We start from the raw sequence: 18,645 nt of genomic DNA, 5'->3' as shown, positions 1-18,645 counted from the left end.
GTTCTTGTTTTCAAAAAATAGAATTTCATTTAGTTGCCATTGTCTCATACGAAGGGATATTAATTAGCCATTGGCTTACAGCTGTAGTTCAATTCAGGTATTTATTCATCTATATGAACAAGAGAATAAAACACAAATCAACATTTAATTACATATGAATATGCAATTCTATACAATATTGTGGGACTAGATATAACATGCTAGTAGTCTGCCGCTACCTTTTCACGGTATTAATGTTCCAAGTGTGCATGTGTACAGAGGAACTGTACTGTGTTTGTGGATAAATAAAACTGAGGACAAAAATATGCGTCTTTGAGATCCAAAGTACGAAAAGTGTACCGACACACATACTAACGTCCTGTCTGACGGAACGTTCAGGGAGAGGCGATGCCACACATGTACATCGTTCTTTATGGCACGTCCCGGTCGCTGACTATATGTGACACTATAATTATCCCAGACTGGCAATAAGACCTTCCCGTTGACAAAGAAAACGAACTTGATAGGCAAGTATTAATATGCAAGTCAAATTGTGTTGAAATTGTCCAATTCAGCTTGGTTTCAAAGTGGTCTTATTAAGCAGGCGGTCTTCTTACAGAGGTCTTCTTTATGGCAGGTTTTACTGTATACTGTTCAGTTTATTTTGCGTTTGAATTCCAGATAGAAAAGCAATGTCCTATTGCACTTGAGGCTAGCGTCCAAATGATGCGTAAGTACCGACGTCAAAATAGGCTATGACGATGCATCTCTGAAAGTGTTCTGTCGAGTTTGGAACTTTGCCAAGAGACGTATTCCGAGCACCACCCTGGTGCCACAATGTAGCGTCCTTTCATTTCTGGCACTCCGCCGGCTGATGCCCGCACGTTGGTGGTATAGAATAGGGTTTTGTTACTTTCGTTCTGGTCTGTTACGGGCTGTAACCTTTTAGGTGTAGATGGGTATACCACACGTGCGTAGTTCAGGCGCTTGGTAGTAGCCCTGTAAATAATCATAACTTACTTTTATGCGTTTGTACGTCAATGGAATATTCTAGTTTTGTTCCCCAATTTTATTACTATACACACTACAAATCGATGAGAAACTGAAATACATAATGTTAACCAGTTAAAACAAAAAATAAATATATCTTGATATATAAAAATGTTGACCAATGCCACAATTTACGAATGTAGAGTTAATGATGACTTACTTTTTGACTACCTGGTTCTTGAACCTCTCCTCGAATTCTTTTTTCCACATTGCGACCTCTGGTCTGACTGGTTGCACCCACTCGACGGATGTGGCACTTCTAGCGTTTCTATTGTTTAACAGTTCACGTCTCATTATAACTGCGGGTGGCCTCAACTTGGTCCGGAAGGTGCTATACTCTTCATTATCATGCAAAGCTTTGCTCTTAAACCACTTCTCCCTTATTCGTGCTGTTTCTGAAGAAAACAACCATGAAAAGTCAAAGCGGTAAAATTTATCTGCTACGACTGTATGAACAAAAAGAGTAAACAGACCGTTATGATAAGGTTATGTACAGTGAACGAGTAAATGAGAACAAACTGTAGATCTACACGTGATATAAGTAAAATATTATAGAACAAGCCATCAAGTTCCAGTCCCAATCTCAAGGGTTATTGAATAAGAAGATAAAGTTCCTACCGGCACGTCTTTTTGTTGACGATCTCGCATCACTACAGGGTATTGGAAGCATCGGAAATATAGGGTAGGCCATGTCTTCCTGGAAGTACATGTAAGGACAACAGTAAATCAATACTATTTTCTAGTAGCGAGCGTTCTCAATGGCTTAAAGACTTGTCGTAATGTAAAACAATGAGGTCGACGTTTGTACCAAGTACAACGGGGTATTGATTTCATAGAAAAATCATTGACGACATTAGCATTTTTTAATATTAGATTTATAAGGATGTTATAGTGCGATCAAAAAGCAGAATACACTCGCATCAAACTCTGATCACAAAAAACTAGGATACACTCACATCAAATTCTGATAACAAAAACAGGATACACTCGCATCAAACTCTGATCACAAAATACAGGAAACACTCGCATCAAACTCTGATCACAAAAATCAGGATACACTCGCATCAAACTCTGATCACAAAAATCAGGATACACTCGCATCAAACTCTGATCACAAAAACAGGATACACTCCCATCACACTGATCACAAAATTCAGGATACACTCCCATCAAACTCTTATCACAAAAATCAGAATACACTCCCATCAAACTCTGATCACAAAAACCAGGATACACTCCCATCACACTGATCACAAAAACCAGGATACACTCCCATCACACTGATCACAAAAACCAGGATACACTCGCATCAGACTGATCACAAAATTCAGGATACACTCGCATCACACTGATCACAAAAATCAGGATACACTCCCATCAAATTCTGATCATAAAAATCAGGATACAACTCTGATCACAAAAATCAGGATACACTTGCATCAATCTCTTATCATAAAAATCCGGATACACTCGCATCAAACTCTTATCATAAAAAATCCGGATACGCTCGCATCAAACTCTTATCCTAAAAATCCGGATACACTCGTATCAAAGTCTGATCATAAAAATCAGGATACACTTGCATCTATCTCTGATCATAAAAATAAGGATACTCTCGCATCAAACTCTGATCATAAAAATAAGGATACACTCCAATCAAACTCTGATCAGAAAATTCAGGATACACTCCCATCACACTCTGATCACAAAATTCAGGATACACTCGCATAAACTCAGATCACAAAAATCAGGATACACTCACATCACACTGATCACAAAAATCAGGATACACTCGCATAAACTCTGATCACAAAAATCAGGATACACTCACATCACACTGATCACAAAAATCAGGATACACTTCCATCAAACTTTGATCACCATAAATCATGGTTACCTATATTGCGATAGTCTTTTTCCGTCGTCGTTCGTCGTGCGTTTCTATTTCCTTGTAAACACGATAACTTGAGTAAATATGCATCGAGCTTAATGAAACTTATTATTTAGACTTACAATGGAAATTTCTCAATCGAATAAAAAATCAACTTGATTTGACTATTACTGACGGAGTTATTGCTCTCTGCACTAGTAATTATCATTGGACGTTGGGAACATGATAATTTGACTGTGTGATTAAAGACCGAAACTAATGAAACTTTGGATTTAGACTAACATTGAAAAGATGATTCGACTGTAATTTACGGAGTTATTGCTCTTTGCAGTAATAAATGCACACAGACTAACATTAGAAAAACAAGTATGGAAAATGTTCTGGATCCTTCATAACTGACGGAGTTATTTCCCCTTGCAATAATGACTATTTTATTGAAAACTGTGCACATGTTAACATAATTATTCATCGAACGAACTGAAATTTTATATGCAGACTAAAATACGAATGATCTTGGGCCAATTCGAAATCTGACTTAATTTGATTGCAAGTTACAGACTTATTGCCTTTTGAAATAATAATTATTATTGGAACTTAAAAATAACATCCAGAATAAATTCATTTTTTATCTTCTTGATGTTATTTGAATATTTTTACAATCACAAAAAGTGTTTTATATTTTGTGATTTTTTTTGTCAAAAGGAACAAAAACATCAGTGTGCTAACTAGTAAATGACAAAACTAATTTGTATCTAATGTCAGGTGACCGCTAAGGCCCATGGGCCTCTTATTATGAACATATATTTATATTTTTGAACATGTCTTTTTTTTTCTCATATATATTTTGTATTTAATCATATGAAATATTTCAACATGTGATAAATTGATAGTTTAAATCCAATACAATAAGTCTACAGCTATTTGTATAGGGAACAACCAACTAAATAAAAAAAGACCTTCGAAATGGCCCCTGTGTAAACAAGATTGAGCCCAGGATAGAATTTTAACTCGGCCGCTGACTGGCTGGCTAATTATAAATTTCAAAAGTAAAAATGTTTTCTGACAGGTAATTATTCCTAGATAACCATGATATGAATTTGGAAATTCATATCGAGATTTAGGTTCAAAATTTCAATTTTGATAATGATCTAGTGGCATATGAGATCCTAGACTTTAATTATAGAACACAATAGCTAACTAATATTCCTTTGTTTTAATAATACAGTACAAAACTTAACAAAGTTTAACATTGTGGTCTATGTAAAATTATTTAGTTGGTTGTTCTCTATATATGATTCATAAAGTACTATTCTTATAGATTCCATACAAGCATGTGGCGGTATTCATGCAGAAAAAGATATTATGCTTAATTTCCTAGTGCATTACACCCACAATAAAATTCCATCCGTTGCTCTCTCTTTATTACAGTGTAAGTATATTTCTAGTAAGAGTCAAGCCCAGCTTCTTCATTGAGATGATACAACTTACCCATAACAATGGATGGAATTGTCTCTCTTTGTTTATAATAGTCGGTAAAAATTCTCAAAAGTAACAAAAGAATTTTATTTCATACACTCATCTGTCTATATTTAACTCCACAAATGTTGATTGGGGATTGAAAGGAACCACAAGGTCATATTTTATTTGTATTTGTACATTACATATGATTGAATAAAAAATATGTATCTATGAGAAAAAATATATTCATACAGTCCGTAAGCATGGTTAGTAGGGTCCACGCAATGAAGAAATCGTTATATTTCATACAGTCCGTAAGCAGGTGCAACGCAATAAAGAAATCGTTATATACATGTATATATCATACAGTCCGTAGGTGGGGTCCACGCAATGAAGAAATAATTATACATTGTATATCATACACTCCGTAAGTGGGGCCCACGCAATGAAGAAATCATTATATATCATACAGTCCGTAAGTGGGGCCCACGCAATGAAGAAATCATTATATATCATACAGTCCGTAAGTGGGGCCCACGCAATGAAGAAATCATTATATATCATACAGTCCGTAAGTGGGGCCCACGCAATGAAGAAATCATTATATATCATACAGTCCGTAAGTGGGGCCCACGCAATGAAGAAATCATTATATATCATACAGTCCGTAAGTGGGGCCCACGCAATGAAGAAATCGTTATATATATATCATACAGTCCGTAAGTGGGGCCCATGCAATGAAGAAATAGTTATACAGAGATGTTTATCATACAGTCCGTAAGTGAGGGCCACGCAATGAGGAAATCACTATATATCATACAGTCCGTAAGTGGGGCCCACGCAATGAAGAAATCATTATATATCATACAGTCCGTAAGTGGGGCCCACGCAATGAAGAAATCATTATATATCATACAGTCCGTAAGTGGGGCCCACGCAATGAAGAAATCATTATATATAATACAGTCCGTAAGTGGGGCCCACGCAATGAAGAAATCATTATATATCATACAATCCGTAAGTGGGGCCCACGCAATGAAGAAATCATTATATATCATACAGTCCGTAAGTGGGGCCACGCAATGAAGAAATCATTATATATAATACAGTCCGTAAGTGGGGCCAACGCAATGAAGAAACCATTATATATCATACAGTCCGTAAGTGGGGCCCACGCAATGAAGAAATCGTTATATATTATACAGTCCGTAAGTGGGGCCCACGCAATGAAGAAATCATTATATATCATACAGTCCGTAAGTGGGGCCCACGCAATGAAGAAATCGTTATATATATATATCGTACAGTCCGTAAGTGGGAGCCACGCAATGAAGAAATAGTTATACAGAGATGTATGTAATACAGTCCGTAAGTGGGAGCCACACAATGAAGAAATCATTATATATCATACAGTCTGTAAGTGGGGCCCACGCAATGAAGAAATCATTATATATCATACAGTCCGTAAGTGGGGCCCACGCAATGAAGAAATCATTATATATCATACAGTCCGTAAGTGGGGCCCACGCAATGAAGAAATCATTATATATCATACAGTCCGTAAGTGGGGCCCACGCAATGAAGAAATCGTTCAATCATATCATAACCAAAAACGTATCGGAAATGATGGTGACTGATAAAGGAGTTGTCCCCTGTTGTTTTAAATTGAACTTCAGACCTGACAGATCCAGTACATATCACTGTACTTTAAAATCTAGCTAGATATAGTTCCTTTGTATTACTGGCACATATCACGATATCTTGTGACAAACGAACAGACGGTACAAAACCAATCGTCTATAATATACTATCTGATCAGAGAAGTTGTCTCGTGCAAGCAGACTGTCTTATGTTATGTATAACGCATTAAACATAACGTTCTTAATATTTCTTACTTTATTTCAAATGGGAATCTCTGCTAAGTACCATCTTGTTTACACACTGTCTACGTACACGTCACCATCTTGTTTACACACTGTCTACGTACACGTCACCATCTTGTTTACACACTGTCTACGTACACCTCACCATCTTGTTTACACACTGTCTACGTACACGTCACCATCTTGTTTACACACTGTCTACGTACACATCACCATCTTGTTTACACACTGTCTACGTACACGTCACCATCTTGTTTACACACTGTCTACGTACACATCACCATCTTGTTTACACACTGTCTACGTACACGTCACCATCTTGTTTACACACTGTCTACGTACACTCACCACTTGTTTACACACTGTCTACGTACACGTCACCATTTGTTTACACACTGTCTACGTACACGTCACCATCTTGTTTACACACTGTCTACGTACACTCACCATTTGTTTACACACTGTCTACGTACACGTCACCATCTTGTTTACACACTGTCTACGTACACACGTCACCACCATCTTGTTTACACACTGTCTACGTACACGTCACCATCTTGTTTACACACTGTCTACGTACACGTCACCATCTTGTTTACACACTGTCTACGTACACGTCACCATCTTGTTTACACACTGTCTACGTACACGTCACCATCTTGTTTACACACTGTCTACGTACACGTCACCATCTTGTTTACACACTGTCTACGTACACGTCACCATCTTGTTTACACACTGTCTACGTACACGTCACCATCTTGTTTACACACTGTCTACGTACACGTCACCATCTTGTTTACACACTGTCTACGTACACGTCACCATCTTGTTTACACACTGTCTACGTACACGTCACCATCTTGTTTACACACTGTCTACGTACACATCACCATCTTGTTTACACACTGTCTACGTACACGTCACCATCTTGTTTACACACTGTCACACACACATCACCATCTTGTTTACACACTGTCTACGTACACGTCACCATCTTGTTTACACACTGTCTACGTACACATCACCATCTTGTTTACACACTGTCTACGTACACGTCACCATCTTGTTTACACACTGTCTACGTACACTCACATCTTGTTTACACATGTCTACACACTCACCATCTTGTTTACACACTGTCTACGTACACTCACATCTTGTTTACCACTGTCTTAACTCCATCTGTTACACATGTCTACGTACACTCACCATCTTGTTTACACACTGTCTACGTACACATCACCATCTTGTTTACACACTGTCTACGTACACATCACCATCTTGTTTACACACTGTCTACGTACACTCACCATCTTGTTTACACACTGTCTACGTACACGTCACCATCTTGTTTACACACTGTCTACGTACACGTCACCATCTTGTTTACACACTGTCTACGTACACGTCACCATCTTGTTTACACACTGTCTACGTACACACGTCACCATCTTGTTTACACACTGTCTACGTACACGTCACCATCTTGTTTACACACTGTCTACGTACACATCACCATCTTGTTTACACACTGTCTACGTACACGTCACCATCTTTTTACACACTGTCTACGTACACTCACCATCTTGTTTACACACTGTCTACGTACACTCACCATCTTGTTTACACACTGTCTACGTACACGTCACCATCTTGTTTACACACTGTCTACGTACACGTCACCATCTTGTTTACACACTGTCTACGTACACGTCACCATCTTGTTTACACACTGTCTACGTACACATCACCATCTTGTTTACACACTGTCTACGTTACACATCACCATCTTGTTTACACACTGTCTACGTACAATCACCATCTTGTTTACACACTGTCTACGTACACTCACCATCTTGTTTACACACTGTCTACGTACACGTCACCATCTTGTTTACACACTGTCTACGTACACATCACCATCTTGTTTACACACTTCGTACAGTACACACACGTCATCATTCGTTTACACACTGTCTACGTACACTCACCACCCATCTTGTTTACACACTGTCTACGTACACATCACCATCTTGTTTACACACTGTCTACGTACACGTCACCATCTTGTTTACACACTGTCTACGTACACGTCACCATCTTGTTTACACACTGTCTACGTACACATCACCATCTTGTTTACACACTGTCTACGTACACATATCACCATCTTGTTTACACACTGTCTACGTACACGTCACCATCTTGTTTACACACTGTCTACGTACACATCACCATCTTGTTTACACATTGTCTACGTACACGTCACCATCTTGTTTACACATTGTCTACGTACACGTCACCATCTTGTTTACACACTGTCTACGTACACATCACCATCTTGTTTACACACTGTCTACGTACACATCACCATCTTGTTTACACACTGTCTACGTACACATCACCATCTTGTTTACACACTGTCTACGTACACGTCACCATCTTGTTTACACACTGTCTACGTACACGTCACCATCTTGTTTACACACTGTCTACGTACACGTCACCATCTTGTTTACACACTGTCTACGTACACGTCACCATCTTGTTTACACACTGTCTACGTACACATCACCATCTTGTTTACACACTGTCTACGTACACATCACCATCTTGTTTACACACTGTCTACGTACACATCACCATCTTGTTTACACACTGTCTACGTACACGTCACCATCTTGTTTACACACTGTCTACGTACACGTCACCATCTTGTTTACACACTGTCTACGTACACGTCACCATCTTGTTTACACACTGTCTACGTACACGTCACCATCTTGTTTACACACTGTCTACGTACACGTCACCATCTTGTTTACACACTGTCTACGTACACGTCACCATCTTGTTTACACACTGTCTACGTACACATCACCATCTTGTTTACACACTGTCTACGTACACATCACCATCTTGTTTACACACTGTCTACGTACACGTCACCATCTTGTTTACACACTGTCTACGTACACGTCACCATCTTGTTTACACACTGTCTACGTACACGTCACCATCTTGTTTACACACACACTGTCTACGTACACGTCACCATCTTGTTTACACACTGTCTACGTACACATCACCATCTTGTTTACACACTGTCTACGTACACGTCACCATCTTGTTTACACACTGTCTACGTACACATCACCATCTTGTTTACACACTGTCTACGTACACGTCACCATCTTGTTTACACACTGTCTACGTACACGTCACCATCTTGTTTACACACTGTCTACGTACACCTCACCATCTTGTTTACACACTGTCTACGTACACGTCACCATCTTGTTTACACACTGTCTACGTACACGTCACCATCTTGTTTACACACTGTCTACGTACACATCACCATCTTGTTTACACACTGTCTACGTACACGTCACCATCTTGTTTACACACTGTCTACGTACACGTCACCATCTTGTTTACACACTGTCTACGTACACGTCACCATCTTGTTTACACACTGTCTACGTACACGTCACCATCTTGTTTACACACTGTCTACGTACACGTCACCATCTTGTTTACACACTGTCTACGTACACGTCACCATCTTGTTTACACACTGTCTACGTACACGTCACCATCTTGTTTACACACTGTCTACGTACACGTCACCATCTTGTTTACACACTGTCTACGTACACGTCACCATCTTGTTTACACACTGTCTACGTACACGTCACCATCTTGTTTACACACTGTCTACGTACACATCTTGTTTACACACTGTCTACGTACACTCACCATCTTGTTACACACTGTCTACGTACACCACATCTTGTTTACACACTGTCTACGTACACGTCACCATCTTGTTTACACACTGTCTACGTACACGTCACCATCTTGTTTACACACTGTCTACACTGTTTACACACTGTCTACTACACTCACCATCTTGTTTACACACTGTCTACGTACACGTCACCATCTTGTTTACACACTGTCTACGTACACACGTCACCATCTTGTTTACACACTGTCTACGTACTACACCATCTTGTTTACACACTGTCTACGTACACGTCACCATCTTGTTTACACACTGTCTACGTACACGTCACCATCTTGTTTACACACTGTCTACGTACACCTCACCATCTTGTTTACACACTGTCTACGTACACGTCACCATCTTGTTTACACACTGTCTACGTACACGTCACCATCTTGTTTACACACTGTCTACGTACACGTCACCATCTTGTTTACACACTGTCTACGTACACGTCACCATCTTGTTTACACACTGTCTACGTACACGTCACCATCTTGTTTACACACTGTCTACGTACACGTCACCATCTTGTTTACACACTGTCTACGTACACGTCACCATCTTGTTTACACACTGTCTACGTACACGTCACCATCTTGTTTACACACTGTCTACGTACACGTCACCATCTTGTTTACACACTGTCTACGTACACGTCACCATCTTGTTTACACACTGTCTACGTACACGTCACCATCTTGTTTACACACTGTCTACGTACACGTCACCATCTTGTTTACACACTGTCTACGTACACTCACCATCTTGTTTACACACTGTCTACGTACACGTCACCATCTTGTTTACACACTGTCTACGTACACGTCACCATCTTGTTTACACACTGTCTACGTACACGTCACCATCTTGTTTACACACTGTCTACGTACACGTCACCATCTTGTTTACACACTGTCTACGTACACGTCACCATCTTGTTTACACACTGTCTACGTACACGTCACCATCTTGTTTACACACTGTCTACGTACACGTCACCATCTTGTTTACACACTGTCTACGTACACGTCACCATCTTGTTTACACACTGTCTACGTACACTCACCATCTTGTTTACACACTGTCTACCATCACCATCTTGTTTACACACTGTCTACGTACACGTCACCATCTTGTTTACACACTGTCTACGTACACGTCACCATCTTGTTTACACACTGTCTACGTACACGTCACCATCTTGTTTACACACTGTCTACGTACACGTCACCATCTTGTTTACACACTGTCTACGTACACGTCACCATCTTGTTTACACAGTCTACGTACACTCCCATCTTGTTTACACACTGTCTACGTACACGTCACCATCTTGTTTACACACTGTCTACGTACACGTCACCATCTTGTTTACACACTGTCTACGTACACGTCACCATCTTGTTTACACACTGTCTACGTACACGTCACCATCTTGTTTACACACTGTCTACGTACACGTCACCATCTTGTTTACACACTGTCTACGTACACGTCACCATCTTGTTTACACACTGTCTACGTCACGTCACCATCTTGTTTACACACTGTCTACGTACACGTCACCATCTTGTTTACACACTGTCTACGTACACTCTCACCATCTTGTTTACACACTGTCTACGTACACTCACCATCTTGTTTACACACTGTCTACGTACACGTCACCATCTTGTTTACACACTGTCTACGTACACGTCACCATCTTGTTTACACACTGTCTACGTACACGTCACCATCTTGTTTACACACTGTCTACGTACACGTCACCATCTTGTTTACACACTGTCTACGTACACGTCACCATCTTGTTTACACACTGTCTACGTACACGTCACCATCTTGTTTACACACTGTCTACGTACACGTCACCATCTTGTTTACACACTGTCTACGTACACGTCACCATCTTGTTTACACACTGTCTACGTACACGTCACCATCTTGTTTACACACTGTCTACGTACACGTCACTTCTGTTTACACACTGTCACTACACCTCACCATCTTGTTTACACACTGTCTACGTACACATCACCATCTTGTTTACACACTGTCTACGTACACGTCACCATCTTGTTTACACACTGTCTACGTACACGTCACCATCTTGTTTACACACTGTCTACGTACACGTCACCATCTTGTTTACACACTGTCTACGTACACTCACCATCTTGTTTACACACTGTCTACGTACACGTCACCATCTTGTTTACACACTGTCTACGTACACGTCACCATCTTGTTTACACACTGTCTACGTACACGTCACCATCTTGTTTACACACTGTCTACGTACACGTCACCATCTTGTTTACACACTGTCTACGTACACGTCACCATCTTGTTTACACACTGTCTACGTACACGTCACCATCTTGTTTACACACTGTCTACGTACACGTCACCATCTTGTTTACACACTGTCTACGTACACGTCACCATCTTGTTTACACACTGTCTACGTACACGTCACCATCTTGTTTACACACTGTCTACGTACACCTCACCATCTTGTTTACACACTGTCTACGTACACCTCACCATCTTGTTTACACACTGTCTACGTACACGTCACCATCTTGTTTACACACTGTCTACGTACACGTCACCATCTTGTTTACACACTGTCTACGTACACATCACCATCTTGTTTACACACTGTCTACGTACACATCACCATCTTGTTTACACACTGTCTACGTACACATCACCATCTTGTTTACACACTGTCTACGTACACATCACCATCTTGTTTACACACTGTCTACGTACACATCACCAGCTTGTTTACACACTGTCTACGTACACATCACCAGCTTGTTTACACATTGTCTACTTACATCATTTGCTTACACCAATATATGTTTATGAAGAAATGTAATATTTTCAATTTTTATATGGCTGTGTGATTTGCTCGCTACTGATTGACTGAATAGGTAATCAACCAGAAAATCTTAGGTTGACAAAAGATTCCAAAAGATCGATTTCGAAATAGAGAAATCTTGCATTTAATGTGACGTCAGAATCACTCTCGGGGTTGATCATTAGAAGATTCCAACAGGTCCAGGTCGTACCCAAATATAGCTATAAGCTATGGTGACGTCAGCATTCAACAAGATGTGACGGCGGGGAACAGGTTTCACCGCAATCAATGTGACTGTCAATATCTGTGTGTACATTTTTGTAAAAAAAAAAAAAATTAAATAGTAAGAGTAAAATGTAAGTGGTGCTCTCTCTATTTTGTTGATATTATCTGCCTTCATTTTTTTCGGAATTGTTTAACAGGACTATCAAGAGGCGAAACATGTATGTACATGTAGTCAGAGGGTTTTCATCATGTAATTACTATATTATGCAAATATTACATGGGTTACTGTGCTCTAGTTCATAATATTTAACCCGAGGTGGTGGTAACCAAGTCTTATTTGCACGAGGCCGAAGGCCAAGTGCAATATAACACTTGTTGATTACCGCCACCAAGGGGTAACCCATGAAATATTTGTTTTATTACATAATCTAAAATTTCAGCGATTTCTTTATCGCCAACACACTGGTGTCGACCGTCTGCTGTCGCTATAATGTGCCACAAACAGCGGTGACGATTACGTCTGGTGCGAAACTGAACGTGAATCTACTGTGACGTCATACTAACGTTACTTACTTTCTCGGAAGTTATCGTTCTTTTATTTAACAATTAAAGGATTATTAGATTGCATTTATTTGAGATATAAATGCAATCTGGATGGCAGGTAAATAGAATAGCGCCCGTTAGGGCACTATGAATATTTATCTGCCACCCAGATTGCATTTATATCTCAAATAAATGCAATCTAAAAATCCTTTTATTGTTATATTCACTTTTCAAGTTACTTTCTTTTCAAAGTAAAACATAATTAAAATGCAAGTGAACATTTGAATTTCCTACTTCAGCCATTTAACCTCAACAGTCAAGTTCAATGTGATAAAAAATAGTCCCTATAAAAGATTGAAAAGATAACAAAATTTCAATGTTTTTCAATAGGTATTCAGTTTACTTTCAATTATCCAGACATTTTAAAGATTTTTTTATAAGTTTCATAATCAAACTGGTTCATTCAACTACAATGTCAAATTTCCCGCGCGGACTAACATGATATCAGTAAACAAGACTCACATCCATTTATGTAGATATTATATTACTACACCAAGTCTAGGCTGCATTTATTGGCTCATAATGCAGATCACGATTATCATTAGAGTAATGGGAGTCGCTGTGGCAAAATGTAAATATTCAAAACTAGATAACAACGGCGAGGTGTTCCTAAAGCCGTGCAACATAACATCTCATACCGTGCAATATAACATGGTTTATTAAATGGTTTGTGTACAGTATTATATATCACACAGACCTTTTGCATAATGTAGTAGTTTTTTTTCTATATGTATGTTATTATTTAAATCACCTCAAAAACCTGTCCCAGTGGGTGAATTAATTCAGATAATTTAATTACTACACCTGACACGTATAAACTAGTTCTATACTTTAAATAAACTTTTCTTCATTATACGAGGAGTAATACCACTGCCTGGTCAAGCTATGTTACCACAATTAATGCTAAACTGTACTTCAATACTTCATTACACGTATCGTAAATAGAAGTTACTTTAGTTTTTGATTACACGTATTGTAAATAGAAGTTACTTTAGTTTTTGTTTACACGTATCGTAAATAGAAGTTACTTTAGTTTTTGATTACACGTATTGTAAATAGAAGTTACTTTAGTTTTTGTTTACACGTATTGTAAATAGAAGTTACTTTAGTTTTTGATTACACGTATCGTAAATAGGAGTTACTTTAGTTTTTGATTACACGTATCGTAAATAGAAGTTACTTTAGTTTTTGATTACACGTATCGTAAATAGAAGTTACTTTAGTTTTTGATTACTCGTATCGTAAATAGAAGTTACTTTAATTTTTGATTACACGTATCGCAAATAGGAGTTACTTTAATTAAGCATTAAATTGCCTTCTTGGGGGATATATGGTCCTATAATTCTCCCAGGATTGCAGACGAATCGAATAACGCGCGTTAGTAGGAGTTAAATTTTACATTTGTACTTTAGTATTTAATTACACGTATAGTAAATAGTTGTTACTTTAGTATTTAATTACACGTATCGTTAAAGATGCTCCACTTTAGTATTTAATTACACGCATCGTTAATAGGAGTTACTTAAGTATTTAATTACACGCATCGTTAATAGGAGTTACTTAAGTATTTAATTACACGCATCGTTAATAGGAGTTACTTAAGTATTTAATTACACGTATCGTTAATAGGAGTTACTTAAGTATTTAATTACACGCATCGTTAATAGGAGTTACTTAAGTATTTAATTACACGCATCGTTAATAGGAGTTACTTAAGTATTTAATTACACGTATCGTTAATAGGAGTTACTTAAGTATTTAATTACAAGCATCGTTAATAGGAGTTAATTTAGTATTTAATTACACGTATCGTTAATATGAGTTACTTTTGTTTGGATCATAACCTTATACTCTGAATGTGAGTCTGATCAAACTTTGGGGACACTATTCTATTGACGTTTATTTCCGAAAATCGATTACCGTAATTATTGATTTCGATTTATACAATTAGTAGACTTTATAAGTTCACTATTCATTAATACAAATTGAGTTATATATGTAGCAATGGTTCACTAGTGATTGTGTCATGGTGTATAAAATCGATGTCTGCTGTATGGAGAAAATAAAGGCTGTTCTTCATGTTTATATCAATATCTTTATCAAGGCCTTCTGTGTATGTATTTACTTAACCCTACAAAACTACAATGTTTAGGATATTTTTGAACACATCTCGGTAATGTTGTCATATCTATCTTATTGACGGTGACATTGTTTTTTAACCGCCACTTCAAGTGATTCAAAAATGTTGTATTACATATTAAAACGTTGAAATAAAATAAATTAAATGTTGTATCAAAATAAATTAAATGTATTAAAATAAATTAAATGTATTAAAATGAATTAAATGTTGTGTTAAAATAAATAAAATCTTGTATTACAAAAAATTACAAATCTTCTTGTGGCACTGATATTTCTTAAGTCAAGAAATGTAAATTATGTTTTTAAAACCTGAGGCTGTTGTCATGTACAGTGTAATGTAACCAGTGATTTCCACTGTTAATAACGGTTTCTCCTCCAATTAATCCTACCAGTTACTATGGTGTAAAATGGGGTATATGTACGTGGTTTTGAATCGTAGTATATAACACTTCATCATATCTATCATTAGATTGGATATATTATATAATTATGCATAATCAAACATAATGACGCTGATTATATCGATATAATTAAACAATGTAATATTGCAATTTACACTAGAGATAAGCAGTTTTGACGACGTTACAAACAACAATAAATTGAACAGTTTATCGTTATAAATATTATAAACATGTGTACTCACTGTTTTGGAGGGCCGGTAATTCTCCCTTCCGAACTGGTGTATACCACCTAATTGTAATGCACAAACCTAGACCTGGCATTGCCCTACACACATTTATTCCGAACCAGTTCCCCAACTCAAAGCTATTGTGTTCTGTGAGATCAATACCAACACTCGGTCAGTATCAGAACACATTAACACTCCGTCAATCTACAAGTTTAGATTGTGATAATTGATAGTTGGATTTATCGGTTCGTTAATGAAAATAAAACCAATCTAACAACGACCTCTGGTACAAAACACCATGCAAAACAATAGGCAAGAACAAAGATAAAAAGGTCCTATATAGCATATTCAGGATTTTAAATGGCTCAAAACTTCCACATATATAAATAAATCTATTACTTACATCGCGCGTTCGTTGTTTGTTGACGTTGGACATAGTCTTGGTGTTCTTTGTAAGATCCCGATCAGCTATTCAATACATTTCTTTATAAGAAATGTATTCACAGGTGATACAGTAGACACTGTATGAGCGTCGGGTCAGCAAAACAAACCTTAAATGCCATAGTATATGCTAATTACAATACAAATGTACGCTAACATTTAACGCTTCAATTAACATCATATTAATTTTCAATATTTTTAAAAGAATCAGATCGGTACGTATACACTGGCGAAACGTTCGGCTATAAGGTTTCCTACTGATCATATATCGGTTATAATTAACGACCTACGTGTACGGCTGTGATCCTGTTTCTCTGACACACTGACACATGTAGATTAAACAAACCCTAGTATTGAATTATATATATATAAGTATATGATATAATGTGAATATATTTGTAGATTACTTACTCCGGGTAAATGGAGTATTTGATATAATACAATTACCTGTTAGGATCTTTACGATTAACATATAATTATAGTATAAATGGTATGTGTATATACAAAAAGACATACTATGATTTTAATCCTGAAACTATCAGTGCCTCCATGGTACATAATTGTTTTATCAAGACAAATTTATTGCATTAATGATCAGATAATATACTCATACGCTTAAAGGCAGATGAAAAATAAGACAAAGAATTATTAATTTAAGATTTTTTCCTGATAGGTTATATCAGATAAAAAAAATGGTAACTATGTAAATAACTGGAGGAGTGTGATATAAAATACTTCACGGGGTATTAGTTGGACAAACGGTGACTGATGCTAACCTTAGGTCTCCACATCTAACTTTAGGCCTTCACACCTAACCTTAGACCTTCACACCTAACCTTAGGCCTCCACACCTAACCTTAGGCCTACACACCTAACCTTAGGCCTCCACACCTAACCATAGACCTGCACACCTAACCATAGACCTCCACACCTAACCTTAGGCCTCCACATCTACCCTTAGGCCTCTACACCTCACCTTAGGCCTCCACACCTAACCCTAGGCCCCTAAATCTAATCTTAGGCCTCAACACCTAACCTTAGGCCTCAATACCTAACCATAGACCTCCACACCTAACCATAGACCTCCACACCTAACATTAGACCTTCACACATAACCTTAGGCCTCCACACCTAACCTTAGGCCTACACACCTAACCTTAGGCCTCCACACCTAACCATAGACCTGCACACCTAACCATAGACCTCCACACCTAACCTTAGGCCTCCACATCTACCCTTAGGCCTCTACACCTCACCTTAGGCCTCCACACCTAACCCTAGGCCCCTAAATCTAATCTTAGGCCTCAATACCTAACCATAGACCTCCACACCTAACCATAGACCTCCACACCTAACATTAGAACTCCACACCTAACCTTAGGCCTCCACACCTAACCCTAGGCCCCTAAATCTAACCTTAGGCCTCCACACCTAACCTTAGGCCTCAACACCTAACCTTAGGCCTCCACACCTCACCTTAGGCCTCCACACCTAACCCTAGGCCTCCACACCTAACCATAGACCTCCACACCTAACCCTAGGCCCCTAAATCTAACCTTAGGCCTCCACACCTAACCTTAGGCCTCAACACCTCACCTTAGGCCTCCACACCTCACCTTAGACCTCCACACCTAACCTTAGGCCTCCACACCTAACCATAGACCTGCACACCTAACCCTA

The 18,645-nt window shown here is 38.2% G+C and overlaps 1 protein-coding gene across 3 annotated transcripts; it reads right to left on the bottom strand.

Annotated features, from left to right (window-relative positions):
- Nucleotides 1-126: 126 nt before the first annotated feature.
- LOC138333702 (uncharacterized) lies at nucleotides 127-17,232 on the bottom strand. 3 transcript variants are annotated; one of them, XM_069282251.1, is made up of 5 exons: nucleotides 16,928-17,232; nucleotides 16,540-16,728; nucleotides 1,648-1,726; nucleotides 1,190-1,424; nucleotides 127-978 (listed from the first exon to the last, which is right to left on the bottom strand). In XM_069282251.1, the coding sequence occupies exons 3-5, from the start codon at nucleotides 1,718-1,720 to the stop codon at nucleotides 723-725; spliced, it is 564 nt and encodes a 187-aa protein (XP_069138352.1). In that variant the 5' UTR covers nucleotides 1,721-1,726; nucleotides 16,540-16,728; nucleotides 16,928-17,232; the 3' UTR covers nucleotides 127-722. The 3 variants fall into 3 exon arrangements, with proteins under 3 accessions (XP_069138352.1, XP_069138350.1, XP_069138351.1); XM_069282249.1 differs by lacking the exon at nucleotides 16,540-16,728; XM_069282250.1 differs by lacking the exon at nucleotides 16,928-17,232 and having other exon boundaries at nucleotides 16,540-16,860.
- Nucleotides 17,233-18,645: the final 1,413 nt, after the last annotated feature.

The sequence above is a fragment of the Argopecten irradians genome, chromosome 10 (genome assembly GCF_041381155.1).
Source record: "Argopecten irradians isolate NY chromosome 10, Ai_NY, whole genome shotgun sequence".
Taxonomy (NCBI): domain Eukaryota; kingdom Metazoa; phylum Mollusca; class Bivalvia; order Pectinida; family Pectinidae; genus Argopecten; species Argopecten irradians.
The sequence above is the reverse complement of the archived record's forward strand: the minus strand, read 5'-3'. Positions and strand labels throughout refer to the sequence as shown.

What these genes read in the sequence shown, in the direction of transcription:
- LOC138333702 (XM_069282249.1), bottom strand. Translation starts at nt 16,960, where the DNA reads ATGTCCAACGTCAACAAACAACGAACGCGCGAT. An exon ending in ACAAACAACGAACGCGCGAT is followed by an intron (nt 1,727 to 16,927) that starts GTAAGTAATAGA and finishes ATGTACTTCCAG; the next exon opens with GAAGACATGGCCTACCCTAT. An exon ending in AAGAACCAGGTAGTCAAAAA is followed by an intron (nt 979 to 1,189) that starts GTAAGTCATCAT and finishes GATTATTTACAG; the next exon opens with GGCTACTACCAAGCGCCTGA.